We start from the raw sequence: 15,319 nt of genomic DNA on the forward strand, positions 1-15,319 counted from the left end.
ATCGCCTCGGCAACGAGCACCACCGCCGCGACCGTCGAGCCCGCCTCGACGAGAAGGTGCGTCGAGGCTACCACCCCAGGCGCGGAGGACGCTACGGCAGTGAGGAGGATCGGAGTCCCTCGCCCAAACCACCAGGTCCGCAAGCCTTCAGCCGGGCCATACGACGGGCGTCGTTCCTAGCTCGGTTCCGGGCCCCGACTACCATCACCAAGTATTTGAGGGAAACAAGGCCGGAGTTGTGGCTTGCGGACTACCGGCTGGCCTGCCAGCTGGGAGGAACGGACGACGACAACCTCATCATCCGCAACCTCCCCCTGTTCCTCTCCGACGCTACCCGGGCCTGGCTGGAGCATCTGCCTCCCGCGCAGATCTCCAACTGGGACGACCTAGTCAAGGCCTTCGCTGGGAATTTCCAGGGCACGTACGTACGCCCTGGGAACTCCTGGGATCTCCGAAGCTGCCGCCAGCAGCCAGGGGAATCCCTGCGAGAGTACATCCGGCGGTTTTCAAAGCAGCGCACCGAGCTGCCCAACATCACCGACTCGGATGTCATCGGGGCGTTCCTCGCCGGCACCACCTGCCGAGACCTGGTAAGCAAACTGGGGCGCAAGACTCCCACCAAGGCGAGTGAGTTGATGGACATCGCCACCAAGTTCACCTCTGGTCAGGAGGCAGTCGAAGCCATCTTCCGGAAGGACAAGCAGCCTCAGGGACGGCAGCCGGAAGACGTCCCCGAGGCATCCGCCCAGCGGGGCACGAAGAAGAAGGCCAAGAAGAAGGCGCAAGCAAAGTGCGACGCCGCTGACGCGGATCTTGTCGCAGCTGCCGAGCACAGGCACCCTCGGAGCCTCCCGGAGGGGCCAACCTGTTCGAAAAGATGCTCAAGGAGTCGTGCCCCTATCACCAGGGTCCCGTCAAGCACACCCTTGAGGAATGCGTCATGCTTCGGCGCTACTTCCATAAGGCTGGGCCCCCGGCGGAAGGTAGCAAGGACCAAGACAATAACAAGAAGGAGGGCGACAAGGAAGAGGAGTTCCCCGAGGTCCACAACTGCTTCATGATCTACGGTGGGCAAGTGGCGAACGCCTCGGCTCGGCACCGCAAGCAGGAGCGCCGGGAGATCTGCTCGGTGAAGGTGGCGGCGCCAGTCTACCTAGACTGGTCCGACAAGTCCATCACCTTCGACCAAGGCGACCACCCCGACTGCGTGCCGAGTCCAGGAAGGTACCCGCTCGTTGTTGACCCGTCATTGGCAACACTAGGCTCACCAAGGTCCTCATGCACGGAGGCAGCAACCTCAACATCATCTACGTCGAGACCCTCGGACTCTTGGAGATCGATATGTCCATGATCCGGGCCGGTGCGGCGCCCTTTCACCGGATCGTCCCTGGAAAGCGTGTCCTGCCCCTTGGGCAACTCGATTTGCCCATCTGTTTCGGGACTCCCTCCAAATTCCGCAGGGAAACCCTCACGTTCGAGGTGGTTGGGTTCCGAGGAACCTACCACGCGGTGCTGGGGAGACCGTGCTATGCCAAGTTCATGGCCGTCGCCAACTACACGTACCTCAAGCTCAAGATGCCAGGCCCCAACGGGGTCATCACCGTCGGATCCATGTACTGCCACGCGTACGAATGCGACGTGGAATGCGTGGAGTACGCTGAGGCCCTCGCCGAGTCCGAGGCCCTCATCGCCGACCTAGAGTGCCTCTCCAAGGAGGTGCCTGATGCGAAGCGCCACACCGGCAACTTCGAACCAGCTGAGGCGGTTAAGTCCGTCCCTCTCGACCCCAGCAACGACGCCGACAAGCAAGTCCGGATCGGCTCCGAGCTCGACCCCAAATAGGAAGCAGTGCTTGTCGACTTTCTCCGCGCAAACGCTGAAGTTTTTGAGTGGAGTCCCTCGGACATGCCCGGCATACCGAGGGATGTCGCCGAGCACTCACTGGACATCCGAGCCGGTGCCCGACCCGTGAAGCAGCCTCTGCGCTGTTTTGACGAAGAAAAGCGTAGAGCCATAGGCGAGGAGATCTACAAGCTGATGGCCGCAGGGTTCATCAAAGAGGTATTCCATCCTGAATGGTTAGCTAACCCTGTGCTTGTGAAAAAGAAAGGTGGGAAATGGAGGATGTGCGGCGACTACACCGGGTTGAATAAGGCATGTCCGAAGGTTCCCTACCCTCTGCCTCGCATCGACCAAATTGTGGACTCCACTGCTGGATGTGAAACCCTGTCATTCCTCGACGCCTATTCAGGTTATCACCAAATCAAGATGAAAGAATCCGACCAGCTCGCGACTTCTTTCATCACACCTTTTGGCATGTACTGTTATACTACTATGCCATTTGGCTTGAGGAATGCAGGTGCAACGTACCAAAGGTGCATGAACCACGTGTTCGGAGAGCACATCGGTCGAACGGTCGAGGCTTACGTCGATGACATCATGGTCAAGACGAGGAAAGCCTCCGACCTCCTCTCCGACCTTGAAACGACATTCAAGTGTCTGAGGGCGAAAGGCGTGAAACTCAATCTCGAGAAGTGTGTCTTCGGAGTCCCCCGGGGCATGCTCCTGGGGTTCATCGTCTCCGAGCGGGGCATCGAGGCCAACCCGGAGAAAATCGCGGCCATCACCAACATGGGGCCTATCAAAGATTTGAAAGGAGTACAGAGGGTCATGGGATGCCTCGCGGCTCTGAGCCCAGCCTCGGGCCAGAACTGTAGTCCCGGAGAGAGGATTGCCCTTGTACCAACACTCCCTTCGAGGCTCGGGGGCTACTGTCGGGTACCGTAATTAGGGGTACCCCAACACTCCTAAACACGACTGGTAACTACCATCAGCACAAACCGCAAAGACTGATGGGCGCGGTTCAGGTCAAGGTCTCGTCTACCAAGGGACACAATCTCGCCCGAGCCCAGCCTCGGGCCAGAACTGTAGTCCCGGACGAATTCACGCCTCGCCCGAGGGCCTCCTCAGGCGGTGGGCGCACCCTCGACTCGCCCGAAGCCCAGCTCGGGCAGGCTTCGTTGTGAAGCAACCTTGGCCAAATCGCCTCGCCAACCGACTGTATCGCAGGCGCATTCAATGCGAGGATCGCCTGACACCTTATCCTGACACGCGTGCCTCAGTCGGCAAGGTCGAAGTGACCGCAGTCACTTCGCCCTTTCACTGACCGACCTGACAGGAAAACAGCGTCGCTCGCCCCGCTCCGACTGCTGTGCCACCCACCAGGGTGAGACTGACAACAACCAAGTTCAGCCTCGGACACAACAGGAAGCTCCGCCTCGCCCAACCTTAGGCCTCGGCCTCGGGAGTAGGTCTCCGCCTCGCCCGACCCCGGGGCTCGGCCTCAGCCTTGGCCTCAGGAGGAATCACGTCCTCACCCGACCCCGACCTCGGCCTCAGGAGAAGTCTCTGCCTCGCCCGACCTTGGGCTAGGACCGACCGCGCCACAGGGGATACATCATTACCCTACCCCTAGCTAGCTCAGGCTACAAGACCGGCGTCCCATCTGGCTCGCCCCGGTAACAGGTAATGATGGTTCTCCGCGTGCGTCCATGACGTCAGTGGTTCTCAGCCCCCTACGGAAGCAAGGAGACGTCAGTAGGATCCCAGCAACATCGACAACTGTATTTCTACAGGGCTCAGGCACTTCTCCGACGGCCACGTTATCGCTTACACAGTGCTCTAGCACCTCTCCGACAGCCACGTTGGCATGTACACAGGGCTCAGGCACCTCGCTGTAAGACACGTTAGCGCATAGCTACACCCCCATTGTACACCTGGACCCTCTCCTTGCATCTATAAAAGGGAGGTCTAGGGCCTTCATGCGGGGGGTCGCGCGGGGGAACGAACAACGAACAGGCTCACTCTCTCTCTCTCGCGAACGCTTGTAACCTCTACTACGAGCACACCCCCCTGGTGCGAGATAATACGAGCCGCGCTTTCCCCTTGTGTTCTATCTCGCGCCAACCCATCTAGGCAGGGGCACGCAGCGACAAATTTACTGGTCGGTCCAGGGACCCCCCCCCGAGTCCGAAACACCGACAACTCGCCCTAAATCCTAATATGAGGAAAGGGCTTAAGCGTTTTGCCTGTCTTGTTAAGCGAACATCAAGCACATGAACACGCGAGAGTTTAGAGTGGTTCAGGCCGCCGGAGCGTAACACCCTACTTCACTGTATGTTTGGATTGCTGTGAAGCTTGAGAATTAAGAGTCTAAGTTGGGTCTAAGTGTCCCCCTGTAATGTTGCATGCCTCCCCTTTTATAGCAAAAGGGGCGTGTACAAGAGTGTTGAGCCCCGACATGTGGGCCCAGGAACATTGCGGAAGTAGTACTTGGAGCTACTAATATTTGCTGCTGGGGCAATCTTCTTGTGCCCTGACACCCGAGATCTGCGTATCCTCGACGCAGGGGGAAGCTTCTCGTATAAGGGATGATGAGCACAGTGCACCGTACAACACGGGCGCACTGTTTCGACAATGAACTGGACAAGTGAGTCGTCCGCAGGGTGGCCCTGGCGCCGCCTGCCAGCGGAGTGGACAGGACGCAATAAATGCTGAGTGGGCACATCACCTGTCAGCAGGGTGGACAGGCGGCGCATCCTTTCCGTAATAAATGCAGAGTCTGCGCGGTCTAGGGGCCTTACGTCAGGCTCCGTCCGCTGGCTTATGTCACGGGCAACGAGCCACGTGGCCACATCGGGTCTCCGCCTGAGCGGGGAACGCATGCGCAGAGTAAAGCTCGGCCACGTGTTAGTACCGGTCCCTTGCTCATGCCATGGTTTCCCCTGTCCCAGGACCTTGTTGCGGCCCGGACCTTACTCGGAGGGATCTGCTGGACCCCATCCAAGGGACCCGACACGCTTACTCGGGAGTCCCGGGCCACAATCGGGGGGGGGGGGGGGGGGGTCCGAGTTGTGCGTACAGGGGTCCGGCGCTCCCTCGCTGAGGTCCGGCTCGACTGATACATCCTGGATGTATCATCTTTCCTTGCCATATGGTGCCCCTTGATCTGCCCATGTGGTGGGGACGAGTGCTGTTCACCGTGTGGCTAGAGAACGGCGTACGGGCATCGCGTCTTCATACTATAGTAAGGGGTACCCCTGATTCAGGGTACCGACAACGTCTCTTCACGACTTTCTATATTTATTATCTCTTAACTGCATTTATGATATAGATTGACTCATGGTTTTATTATAAGTCTCTTAGTTGTATCTTGTATTTTGAAAACGTTATAGCTAGGATCTATAGGTTGTACATATCCTTATAACACTGAGTTATTTTATCTCGGTATAATGATCTATGGGCACAGATCCCTAGGTCCCGAATCTAGTTTTTTTATATTGTTAAAACGGTGTATGATAAAAAAAAACTTACATTAAAAAATCCGGGACGTTTATGTCCTGTGGCTGCTCAAGGTCCAGGAGTGTACGACCGCCTTGTTCCACTCGAGATCTGCCTACTGGCCGGAGAAGCAGGGCTGAGACTAACTGCAATGGAGCCCCCTACGCAGCCCCCTTCCCTTGCATGCCGTCTGTAGGGGCACTCCACGGCCGCAGCGGTGCCCCCTACAGCGTCCCCTACGTGCCGGCCCCCTTCTCTCTTCCCTCAGATCTAGCGTGTCACTGTTCATCACCCTAAACACTGTAATGTGGGTCCACGAGTAATTGTTAGTAGGTAAAAAATTGATAGTTGATATAGAAAATGATATTTTATAGGTGTAGTGGAGTATAGGGGAGTATTTAGGGGGAACCGCTGCGGGAGATGAAAAAATAGGGAGAAAAATAGGGGAGAAAAGTGATATAGGGAGAAAAATTTAGAGGTAACGGTTGCGGATAGCCTGAAGGGGCTTCCCGCTTCCGTCTGGGACTGATAGACACGGACGGTAGATACTAGTACGGACCCGCTGAGATACTAGTACAGACCCGCTGCCTGTCTAGGACGATACGCCTCGCCGGACGTAGCTAGTGCCATGCATGCTGGTACGTACGTTGGACGGGATACCTGTAACATAATACGGCTGACACAGCTTAGAGGAACTCCAAAAGAACGTGTAAACTAACCCCAAAACAGATATTAGTCAAGAATAGTGGTTTTTCTTACTCCAACAGCTCCCTCATTCTTCCTCAAAAAATTAGCGTCCCGCATCCACAGCCTCCTCTCCCTCATATTTTGGTGTGTTCGATCCCTCCCCAATCCATTCCTCAACGCATCGGATCATCCACGGCATCTCGACGACTATACAGATTGCGCCACATGTCACATTTAAAGGAACTGTTGGAGTACCCATCATAATTCACTCTTAAATTTTTTTAGCATGCTCTTAATAATCAATTTTTGAGGTAAAATTTTTAACATCCTTTTAGAGTTGCTCTTATAGCCTTATATATTGCAGCTGCGAGGAATTTAAAACCAACGACGACCGGCAGTCCGGCCGGCACCCAGCACGTGCAATGACAACGCTACATGCATGATCAGCGACGCGGTTCTGAATTCGCATTGCATGGGCACCGCATATATGCCGCGCCCGGCGGGGACATGGATCGAGTGGTCAAAGCAGAGCTGAGATCGCCGTATCCATATCACAGCCACGGCCGGCATACGTACTGCGCGCCGTATGCTCTGGCTATCTAGTTGCTAGTACTATTTGCTGTACAGAACCAAACGTGGCTGTATAGCAACTAGCCTGCTCTATTTGCTGTTGTTGCTTTCAGAGGACTGCAACTCTGCAAGTAGTACTTAATGCATGATGATATCACTGAGCCGGGTTGGTTATTAACTTATTACTCCATACATGTCTCAGTTTTGTCTTAAGTCAACTTTTATGAAGTCATGTAAAAAAATCTATTAATATCACTGAGCCAGGTTGGTTATTACTCCATGTGCCCAGCAACATTAAGGTGTTGTTTGGATGGAGAGTGAAGTAGCATAGAGCGATTTCATCCACAATATACGGTTGTTTGGTTAGGGAGCAGCTGGAGCGGAACGGTTCCAACAAGCGAATATGCTTCAAAGATGCTGGACCGCGAGAGACCTCCAAAATGAGCGGACCGAGCGGCTCCGTCCCGAGCGCGCTCGCGTGATTTCTCCCGCGCGTCTGTGCCTTCTCCCGCGCGCTGTTCCCGCGCAACATCTCCTCCCGCGCCGCCACAGGTAAGCACCGCCGCCGGCCCTTCCTCCTCATCCCGTCCAGCCCTTCCTCCTCCTCCTCCGTCCGGCCAGGCAGCCATCAGCTCCCTCCGTCCGGCCAGGCAGCCATCAGCAGGACGACAGCCGGCAGGGTCTGGCTGGGCGGCCTTGGGTGGAGCCGCTGGCAGGGCGGCCAGGGGCTGCGGGCAGACCGGTGCCGCGCCGGGGCGCTGGGCTTGACCGCTGGTCGCCGGGGCGCCGCAGCCCTTCCTGGGGCGACGGGGCGCAGGCGCACAGCGCAGGGGCGGCGGGCGGCCTTGGAAGGCGGGGCATAGGCAGGGGCGGCAGCCTGGGGCGGCGGAGCGCAGGCAGGGTTGCTGGGACGGCGGGGCGGCGGGTTGGTTGGGGAGACGACAGGAAGCGCTGCGTTGATTGTTAATTTTTCTTCCATATTGCGATATTGAACGTTGATTGTTAATTTTTTCTCTTTTAACAGGTCTTCTGCACCTTCATTTTGGTCCAAGAACTTTACACAGGAACGCAAGGTATTACCATTACTACCGTACCTCTATTTTGCTATTGATATTGTATCTTGATGTGCTTTATGTCTTGATAATATCATCTTTGTTGTGTGTAATTCTAGATGGACAATGACAATGAAATTCTTGTGTATGTTGCGGCTGCTCACATGATGCTTTGTATGATGGCGATGGTTATTAGGTCTACAAATACGAACCGTCATGCTCATGCACCGGTAGGACAAATTACCTATGGACCTATTGATGAGAGGGATAGGAAAAGATTTGAATATCTTAATGACAAAATTTGGAGGAATGATGTCACTTGTGTTGACATGCTTAGACTCAATAGAGGGTCTTTCTTCCGGTTTTGTAAATTGTTTAGGGACCGTGGCTTGTTAGAGGACACCATACACATGTGTGTTGAGCAGCAAGTAGCTATGTTCCTACACACAATTGGGCACAATATTAGGAATAGGGTCATTCGTACCAATTTTGGTAGGTCCGGAGAAACCGTTAGTAGGTATTTCAACAAAGTACTTCACGCTGTTGGAGAGCTACGCACGGACTTCATTACGCCACCATCATCCGCTACACCGGCTAAAATTCAAGGGAATCATCGTTGGGACCCTTACTTTAAGGTAGGCATATACCCAATAATCACACAATCTTTGTGAGAGAGTTTAATGCTTATAGTTTCTCCCAATGTATTGCTAAATAGGATTGTATTGGGGCAATTGATGGCACTCACGTCCGAGCTTCAGTTCCTAAGGAAATGGAGGCCGCTTTCCATGGTAGGAAGAGTCACACTACTCAAAATGTAATGGCATGCGTAGATTTCGATCTACGGTTCACATATGTCATAGCCGGATGGGAGGGAACTGCCCATGATGCGCTGATTTTGAGAGATGCTTTAGAACGACAAAATGGTCTTCGAGTTTCCGAAGGTACCATAAATTTGTGAACCACATTTCTTTACACGTGTCATGTATCTAGTTCTATAGCTCACATACATGTTCTTATATGGTAGGCAAGTTTTACCTAGTTGATGCCGGTTATGGAGCTAAACGAGGCTTTCTACCTCCTTTTCGTGGTGTAAGGTACCACTTGAATGAGTGGGGTGTGAACCCTGTTCAAAATGAGAAAGAATTGTTCAACCTTAGGCACTCATCCCTTAGAATTACAGTAGAGCGTGCATTTGGTTCTTTGAAAAGGCGATTCAAAATTCTTGATGATGCTATACCATTTTTCCCTTTCTCAACCCAAGTAGAAATTATGGTTGCATCATGCATTATTCACAATTGGGTCATAGAAGATGGTGGTGATGATGAGCTTATCCTACTGGTTGCATCATGCATTATTCAAAATTCTTGATGATGCTATACCATTTTTCCCTTTGGTTCAAGCCTTTCAAAGTGGTGCTGAAACTATAGCTAATGCTATTGAAAAGGCTGCAGCAAGTAAAGGTTTGCCAAACGGATTGTTTGAAGCGGTGGACAGCCTTCCCGGATTTGAGCTTGAGCACAAGTCTAGGTACTACTCTCATATGCTTGGTGATCCTAATCTTGCAAATGGTTTCATGAATGTGCCCGTGCTTTACAAGATCACAATGATGACCGATTTCATGAACAAGAATATGTAGGCTTCCTAGGTACTTAAGTAGACCTAGTTGGATGATTCTATTGAGTAGTCATGGACTCTTGTGGTATGGATGATTTTGAGACATGCATTTGTATCCATGAACAATGCTCTTTGGATATTCTTGCATGTCATGGTGGTTGTATTTTGGGATGGTGATTGCTGCCATATTGAACATTGATTGTGGCTGCTCATTGTTGACAATGTAGTTGGTAATCACACTATATTGGACTGCTCATATGTTGAGTATTTTGTGTTGAATGTGGCTGCTCATATGTAACCGCATTGTTGAGAACATTGTGATGGTAATGAGTTGTTGTATGTTGATCATAGTGTGTTACAATTTGAAATTATACTCTAGTTCCACTCTTGAACCAAACAAAGAATGGAGTCGATCCGTTCTACTTCACTCCGGAACCAAACAAAAAATAGAACCGCTCTGTTCTACAATACCAAACACAGAGCGGAACGGCTCCGCTCCTGGAATTGGAATGGAGTGGCTCTACTCCAACACACTCTTGAACCAAACACACTCTTAAAACTGCTGGTAGCCCTCTCTTGAAGAACAATATATTATTCCATCTCAAAATGGGGAGACTAAGTATAAGAAAATGAAAACCCTAGAGCTCTTATGATGAATAATATTGTAGTTCAAAAAAAGGTTGATATATGTGGCATTCGTGTGTTTATCAACGTTAAAATTGGTAGCCCTATTGAAGAAAAACTCTACGTCTCTGCTACATACAAAAACTAACGCATGCATGACATTCTAACTAACAATCATCAAAACCACCATTTCATTTGCTAGAAATTAAATAGGTTCATAGTCACTAACCTTTCTCAATATGGGTTCACCATTTACTCGGATGCCTTTTGTCAAAATTTAATTGAAAAGAACTCTGTAAAATTGACAAATAACTAGCACATAAAAGTTAAGCAAAAGCTAGTCATCAAAATTATTAAGAAAACTACAAATTCAAAGAAGTAGATATATGCTTATTACCAACCTTAAAACATGAAAGCTACTATTTCCATCCTTAAAAATCCAAAAACCCTACACGCGTTTTTTTTATTTTTTTTGTAAAAAACCGCAACAATGAAAAGAGAGGTGGATAAAGCAAGAGGCGTTTTCTAGAATAAATGCGTTGGGGGCGGAGGTGAGATACCGTAAAGCCATTATTACTACCTGTTCAAACCAAAAGCCGGCAGCGATAGCCTATATAACTTTGTTGGCTCCTGTCTTATTACAATGTTAGTATCGCTGCTATTTTGTAACTTGAGCCGATAATGACATGTATCATCATTCTATGATTAAGGCCTCTTCTGTTACTTTTAGATGATGTTTGGTTCGGTGAAATGTAACGTGATCCGGTTATATTACCGCGGCAACTGATTGCATCGTATCATGTTTGTTTGAGCCACAATGTAATCTATTACCCTATAATCGAATACGGACTTATAGATAGTGTGATGGAATACCAGCACTTATCTGAGCTGAACCAAACAATCTAAGTGATGTCTTACTTCTTTTTCATTTACAGTGTTATTACCAGATAACATTACCCGATAACATTTACGTTACCGTTCAAAATCCACAACCAAACAGCACTTTAAGTTAACCGGTGATAGATGAAGTCCTCAGCTCAGCAGGATGCACGTGCTGCCGTTGCCCATTGCACCGGCGGTCGTCTGTCGCACAGCTACCCATTCATGCTCTGCTCGGCTCTTGGTCGCCACCTCCGCTTGTTTTTCTCCCTTGTCTGCATCTGAAAATGGATACGTAGTAGACCAGAGAGCGGCTGGGTAAAGCTACTAGCCAAAGAATGTGCAGGAGGAACGTGCCGCCTGTGACCTGTGATAGCGGCATGTACGCTGAGCTGAGATTGAGAAAGGCTGCGACGTGTAATCGAGTAGAAGACGTTGCATGCAGCGTGTCCTACTTGCTTGTAGGAGTAGGAGTACAAGGAGCTGAGTAATGTTGCAACGAGGTATAGTAGGTGGCATTTCTAGCTTGCAAACACCACTATTCTTCTGCGATACCCCTGAACTCCATGAATCCTGCTAATGATGGCCATCTCTCGTGACGCGTGGGATCACTATTCACTCGGGGCCGATGCACCCGTCCTGCTCCGCTAGCCGCTAACCGCTAGCTTGTCCTCATAATCTACTGTACAGTCTAGCTATTAGCGAGAGGGTAGAACACGCCCAACGATATATAGACAGCCCCGGCCGGCCGGCCGCTGAAGCCTGAAGCCATGAAAGAGACCAAGGCCATGCAGTGTAGAGCAGGAGCTGTCTAGCAACGCATGAAGGACTACCAAGGCCACAGCGCTACCACACCGTGTGGCAGTGGCACTGGCACCACGGGAGAGGGGCGAGGCGACTGACTGATAAGGAAGAAGCAGGTCCGAGCTCGCCAGCAGCTAGCCGAGCGCGCGTGGCCGAGATGGGTGGCGCCGGCGGCGGCGGGAGGAACGGGGCGGCGACGAGGCGGTACAACAGGTCCAAGGTGCCCCGGCTCAGGTGGACCAGCGAGCTCCATCGCAACTTCGTCCGAGCCGTCGACTGCCTTGGCGGACAGGACAGTACGTTCTGTTCCTGTCTTCTCACCTCTCACGCTAAGCATGCATGCATACATACATACATGTCTTTGGTTTGGTGTCCTCTCTATATCTCTCTTTCCTCGTCGGCCAAAATGGCCCTGGGCTCATTCATGTGCTCTCTTCGTGGTCGATGTCGACTGCATGCAGAAGCTACTCCTAAGCTAATTCTCCAGCTCATGGATGTCGGAGGGCTTACCATTGCCCATGTCAAGAGCCACCTTCAGGTCAGTCGGTCGGTCCGCGCGCTTCTTCTCATCTTCACGCAGCGATGTACACGAACTGGTTACAATCATGACCAGGAGCTCCAGTTACTTAAACTAACTCGGCTCCCTTTGCTCTCGGTGAAACAGATGTACAGAAGCTCAGGACAAGACATTAGGAGGAGAGGTGAGAGAGATGCTACTATACTGTGTCTTTGTCTTTATCTGTTCCTGTTCCTCTCAGCTCAATTTCTTACTAGAGCGATCTTCTTAGTTTTTCCCGTTGATGGAGCCTCTTCCTTGGGATTTGGGGTTAAGATCCTTAGCTAAAACACAGGACCGTCGTCTTGACACCGCTAAACAGCCATCATTAGCTGCAAGATTGCTCGGCATGTGCCATGCATATGCATATGTTCTGTTGTCTCCCACACTTGCACACGCGTGGTGCGAAATGGAAACTGGAAAGCCGAACCGCTTTTTTTAGTGCCCTAAACCACCTTTATTTATTGGGTTACTACCTCTCCTCTTTTCCATGTCGGTCGTTGCCATTAGAGGTGCAACCGCGGCGGCTAGGACATCTGGTGGAGCACTACTCATTCGCCATTGATGAGGAGGGAGGCCCCAAAGAATTCGTCTGCTGCCCACACATGAAAAGGTTTTTACCGCCTCTGCTAGCTGCCGCTTTTATTCATCCATATCTACCATTCCAACAGAATGATAAAAATCCCTAACCTTTGGCACACACACCGTCTTTTGCCTGCTCGGGTGAACAGGGCGGAGGCAGGGCCAGAAGCTGCGGCCACGGCCACGGCCACGCACGAAAGCGTGCAGGGGAACAGTGACATGGGGGCTCCTGGCACCCGGCGCTGCGGCGATGATTACACGCGAGCGATTCCCATTCCCATGGGGAGCAGCAGTAGCAGGAGCAGGAGGATAACCGAGGGCCTCGCATGGCAGTGGCAGAGCAGCGGTGCCGCCTCTGCCGCTCGTGCTGCCACGGCCGCTTCCACGCTGCGCGAGCTGGGATTCTGGGTGCGAGGAACCGAGCCCTTCAAGGTACGGCAGGTAAAAGAAATGGTATATATATAAAAGAAAAGCTACTGAAAAGAAGCATTGGGTAAAAAGAGGGTTATCAAAAGAAGATATCTCTCCTCTCTTGTCTTAACTGCTTTTGCACGCTGATCTTTCTCTTCACACGTCTCTCAAGTCGTCTCACTCATCTGCATGCCTCGCTTTATAATGGAGTACGTACCTGTTCTCGCAGCGTGGCGAGGGCACGATAAGCCATCGTCCGTATTCAGGATCAGGACTCATGTTAGCTGAAATGCATTACGATAGATAGATACACTGATACAGCATACTCCTACATCCTTTGCTAGTTTTCGTTAGCCTCAGCAGCTGTCCTGCTGCTCTTGGTTGAGAAGAATTATTCTTGGCTTGTAGTAGAGTAGGCTGTAGGCTAAAGCCAGAAACGATCCAGACGCAACATGAGTGGTGCTGCTGCCGCCTGTTGCTAGTAGCAGCATCAGAGGAGCACCAGAAACGGCTATTGAGAACCTGAGCCCTCATGCATGCATTCGCTTCGAACTCGTCCAAGACAATGATACGCCAAAAGAAGGGGCTTTTGCAGCACTCCAACCCCCTTGCAGCGAGCGAGAGCGTTGCCATGATGACGACGGGGGCGGACGATGCTGCAGACGTGCAGTACAGGTGCAGATTCAGAAAGAACAAACAAGCCCCCATTAAAGCTTCTCTGGTGCCTTGCTCCGGCCGACGAGAAAAGAGGAAGAGGTGTGCAAGGGCGGGCCAGCGAGCGTACCGGCCGTTCGCGTCTGAATTCTCATGAAGCACATGAGCGCACTGTACTCCTTGTCGACTACACTGTTGGTCCTTGCAGTTTTCACTACTGCAAAGAAACGATCTCAATTATCAGATGTGGCCACATTCAATAAGGACTAGCTAGTTGCGTCCTAATTGCAGCTCTGATAAGAAATTAATTCAACGACTTGCTCCTTCTGAGCTCTGACTGACGCTGTGTTTTTTGTTCTACGACAGACCGGCAGGCCCATGGCAAATCGTCTCAGCCCTGTGGCGAGGCAGCTATCTTCCAAGTCCAAGGAGATCAAGTGCGGAGACGACGGACGCTTCTTGTTCGGCACTGCGACTAGAGACGAAGCGGCCAGGAGACACTCGCCGTCGCGGCGGCCAGACTCCATTGACCCAAAGGCTGTGGCCGCTGTCTCTTGGTCCAGCGAAGGAGGCGCCTGCGCCCTCCCGCCGCCGCTGTCGTCGACCGGCTTGAGTGCGCGCTCAGGGCCGTCAGGCAGTTGCGTATTCGCCAGGCAGAGAGTTAACCTGGACCTTTCCCTGTCCATATGTGGATCATAGCTTAATCACCCGTGCTGAATTTTGTACATTCAATGTTCCATGATGCATTGCATGCTGTCGATGTGATTCCGTTTGGATATCAATGGCGGCGTGCATGCCAGCGCCACAGCCTGCGGTGATTGCCCGTCTAGAGTCTAGAACTGTGTGTTCTAATGAAGATCTGAAGAATGGCAGTTCACATGTTCCGTTCTGTGTTAGTGTTAATGGTAAAGGCGAAATTGTCTGCTGGAAGTGACCAACAAAATGGAAGCCTCAAACAGAGAAATAGTGTGGACCATGTTTAAGACCTCCCACAAACTTGGGAGGTGTTTGGGTCCTACCTGCTAATTGTTGCTAGCAGCTAAAACTAGCATCAGTAGATCCAAATTGTCTCAGTTATAAAAGACCGTAAAGGTAGATTTAGTTATTACTAGAAGAAACGTCTCTAATAGACTCTATGAGTGACTCTTCAAATTTAATAACTCTCCATCTCTGCACATCTGCTCTTTATTTTTGGGTAGCCTACTTCACTCATCATATAGAGTTCTGAATTTACAAAGTCTATTGGACTAGTCTACTCCTTTGTCGTGAAATCTATTTTAGAGAATAGCTAAATCAATAAATTTAGCTAATTTTTTTGTTAATCTCTTGGAGTTGCTCTTAATAGCTTATAATGATTTGGAGTTGCTCTTAATAGCTAATTTAAAAAGGATCAAACGACGGTTAGCTGATAGGTGGGTTAATAACACTGCTAATAAAAAACTACTAGCTGACTTGCTCCTGCTAGCTAATTAACGTCCCAGATCGAAACAGGACCTTATTAGGACACTGTCAGTGATCCATGTTGGTCAAATGTAGGTGTCCTATT

General features: G+C 51.2%; 1 protein-coding gene across 3 annotated transcripts; it reads left to right on the top strand.

The window, feature by feature from the left end:
- Nucleotides 1-11,276: 11,276 nt before the first annotated feature.
- LOC100285002 (uncharacterized) lies at nucleotides 11,277-14,669 on the top strand. Of its 3 annotated transcripts, none has more exons than XM_035968084.1 (6): nucleotides 11,277-11,866; nucleotides 12,032-12,108; nucleotides 12,235-12,271; nucleotides 12,637-12,739; nucleotides 12,858-13,140; nucleotides 14,140-14,669. In XM_035968084.1, the coding sequence occupies exons 1-6, from the start codon at nucleotides 11,728-11,730 to the stop codon at nucleotides 14,470-14,472; spliced, it is 972 nt and encodes a 323-aa protein (XP_035823977.1). In that variant the 5' UTR covers nucleotides 11,277-11,727; the 3' UTR covers nucleotides 14,473-14,669. The 3 variants fall into 3 exon arrangements, with proteins under 3 accessions (XP_035823977.1, NP_001359086.1, NP_001359085.1); NM_001372157.1 differs by having other exon boundaries at nucleotides 11,539-11,866; nucleotides 12,858-13,149; nucleotides 14,140-14,644; NM_001372156.1 differs by having other exon boundaries at nucleotides 11,552-12,108; nucleotides 14,140-14,553.
- Nucleotides 14,670-15,319: the final 650 nt, after the last annotated feature.

This window comes from Zea mays, chromosome 5 (genome assembly GCF_902167145.1).
Source record: "Zea mays cultivar B73 chromosome 5, Zm-B73-REFERENCE-NAM-5.0, whole genome shotgun sequence".
NCBI lineage: Eukaryota > Viridiplantae > Streptophyta > Magnoliopsida > Poales > Poaceae > Zea > Zea mays.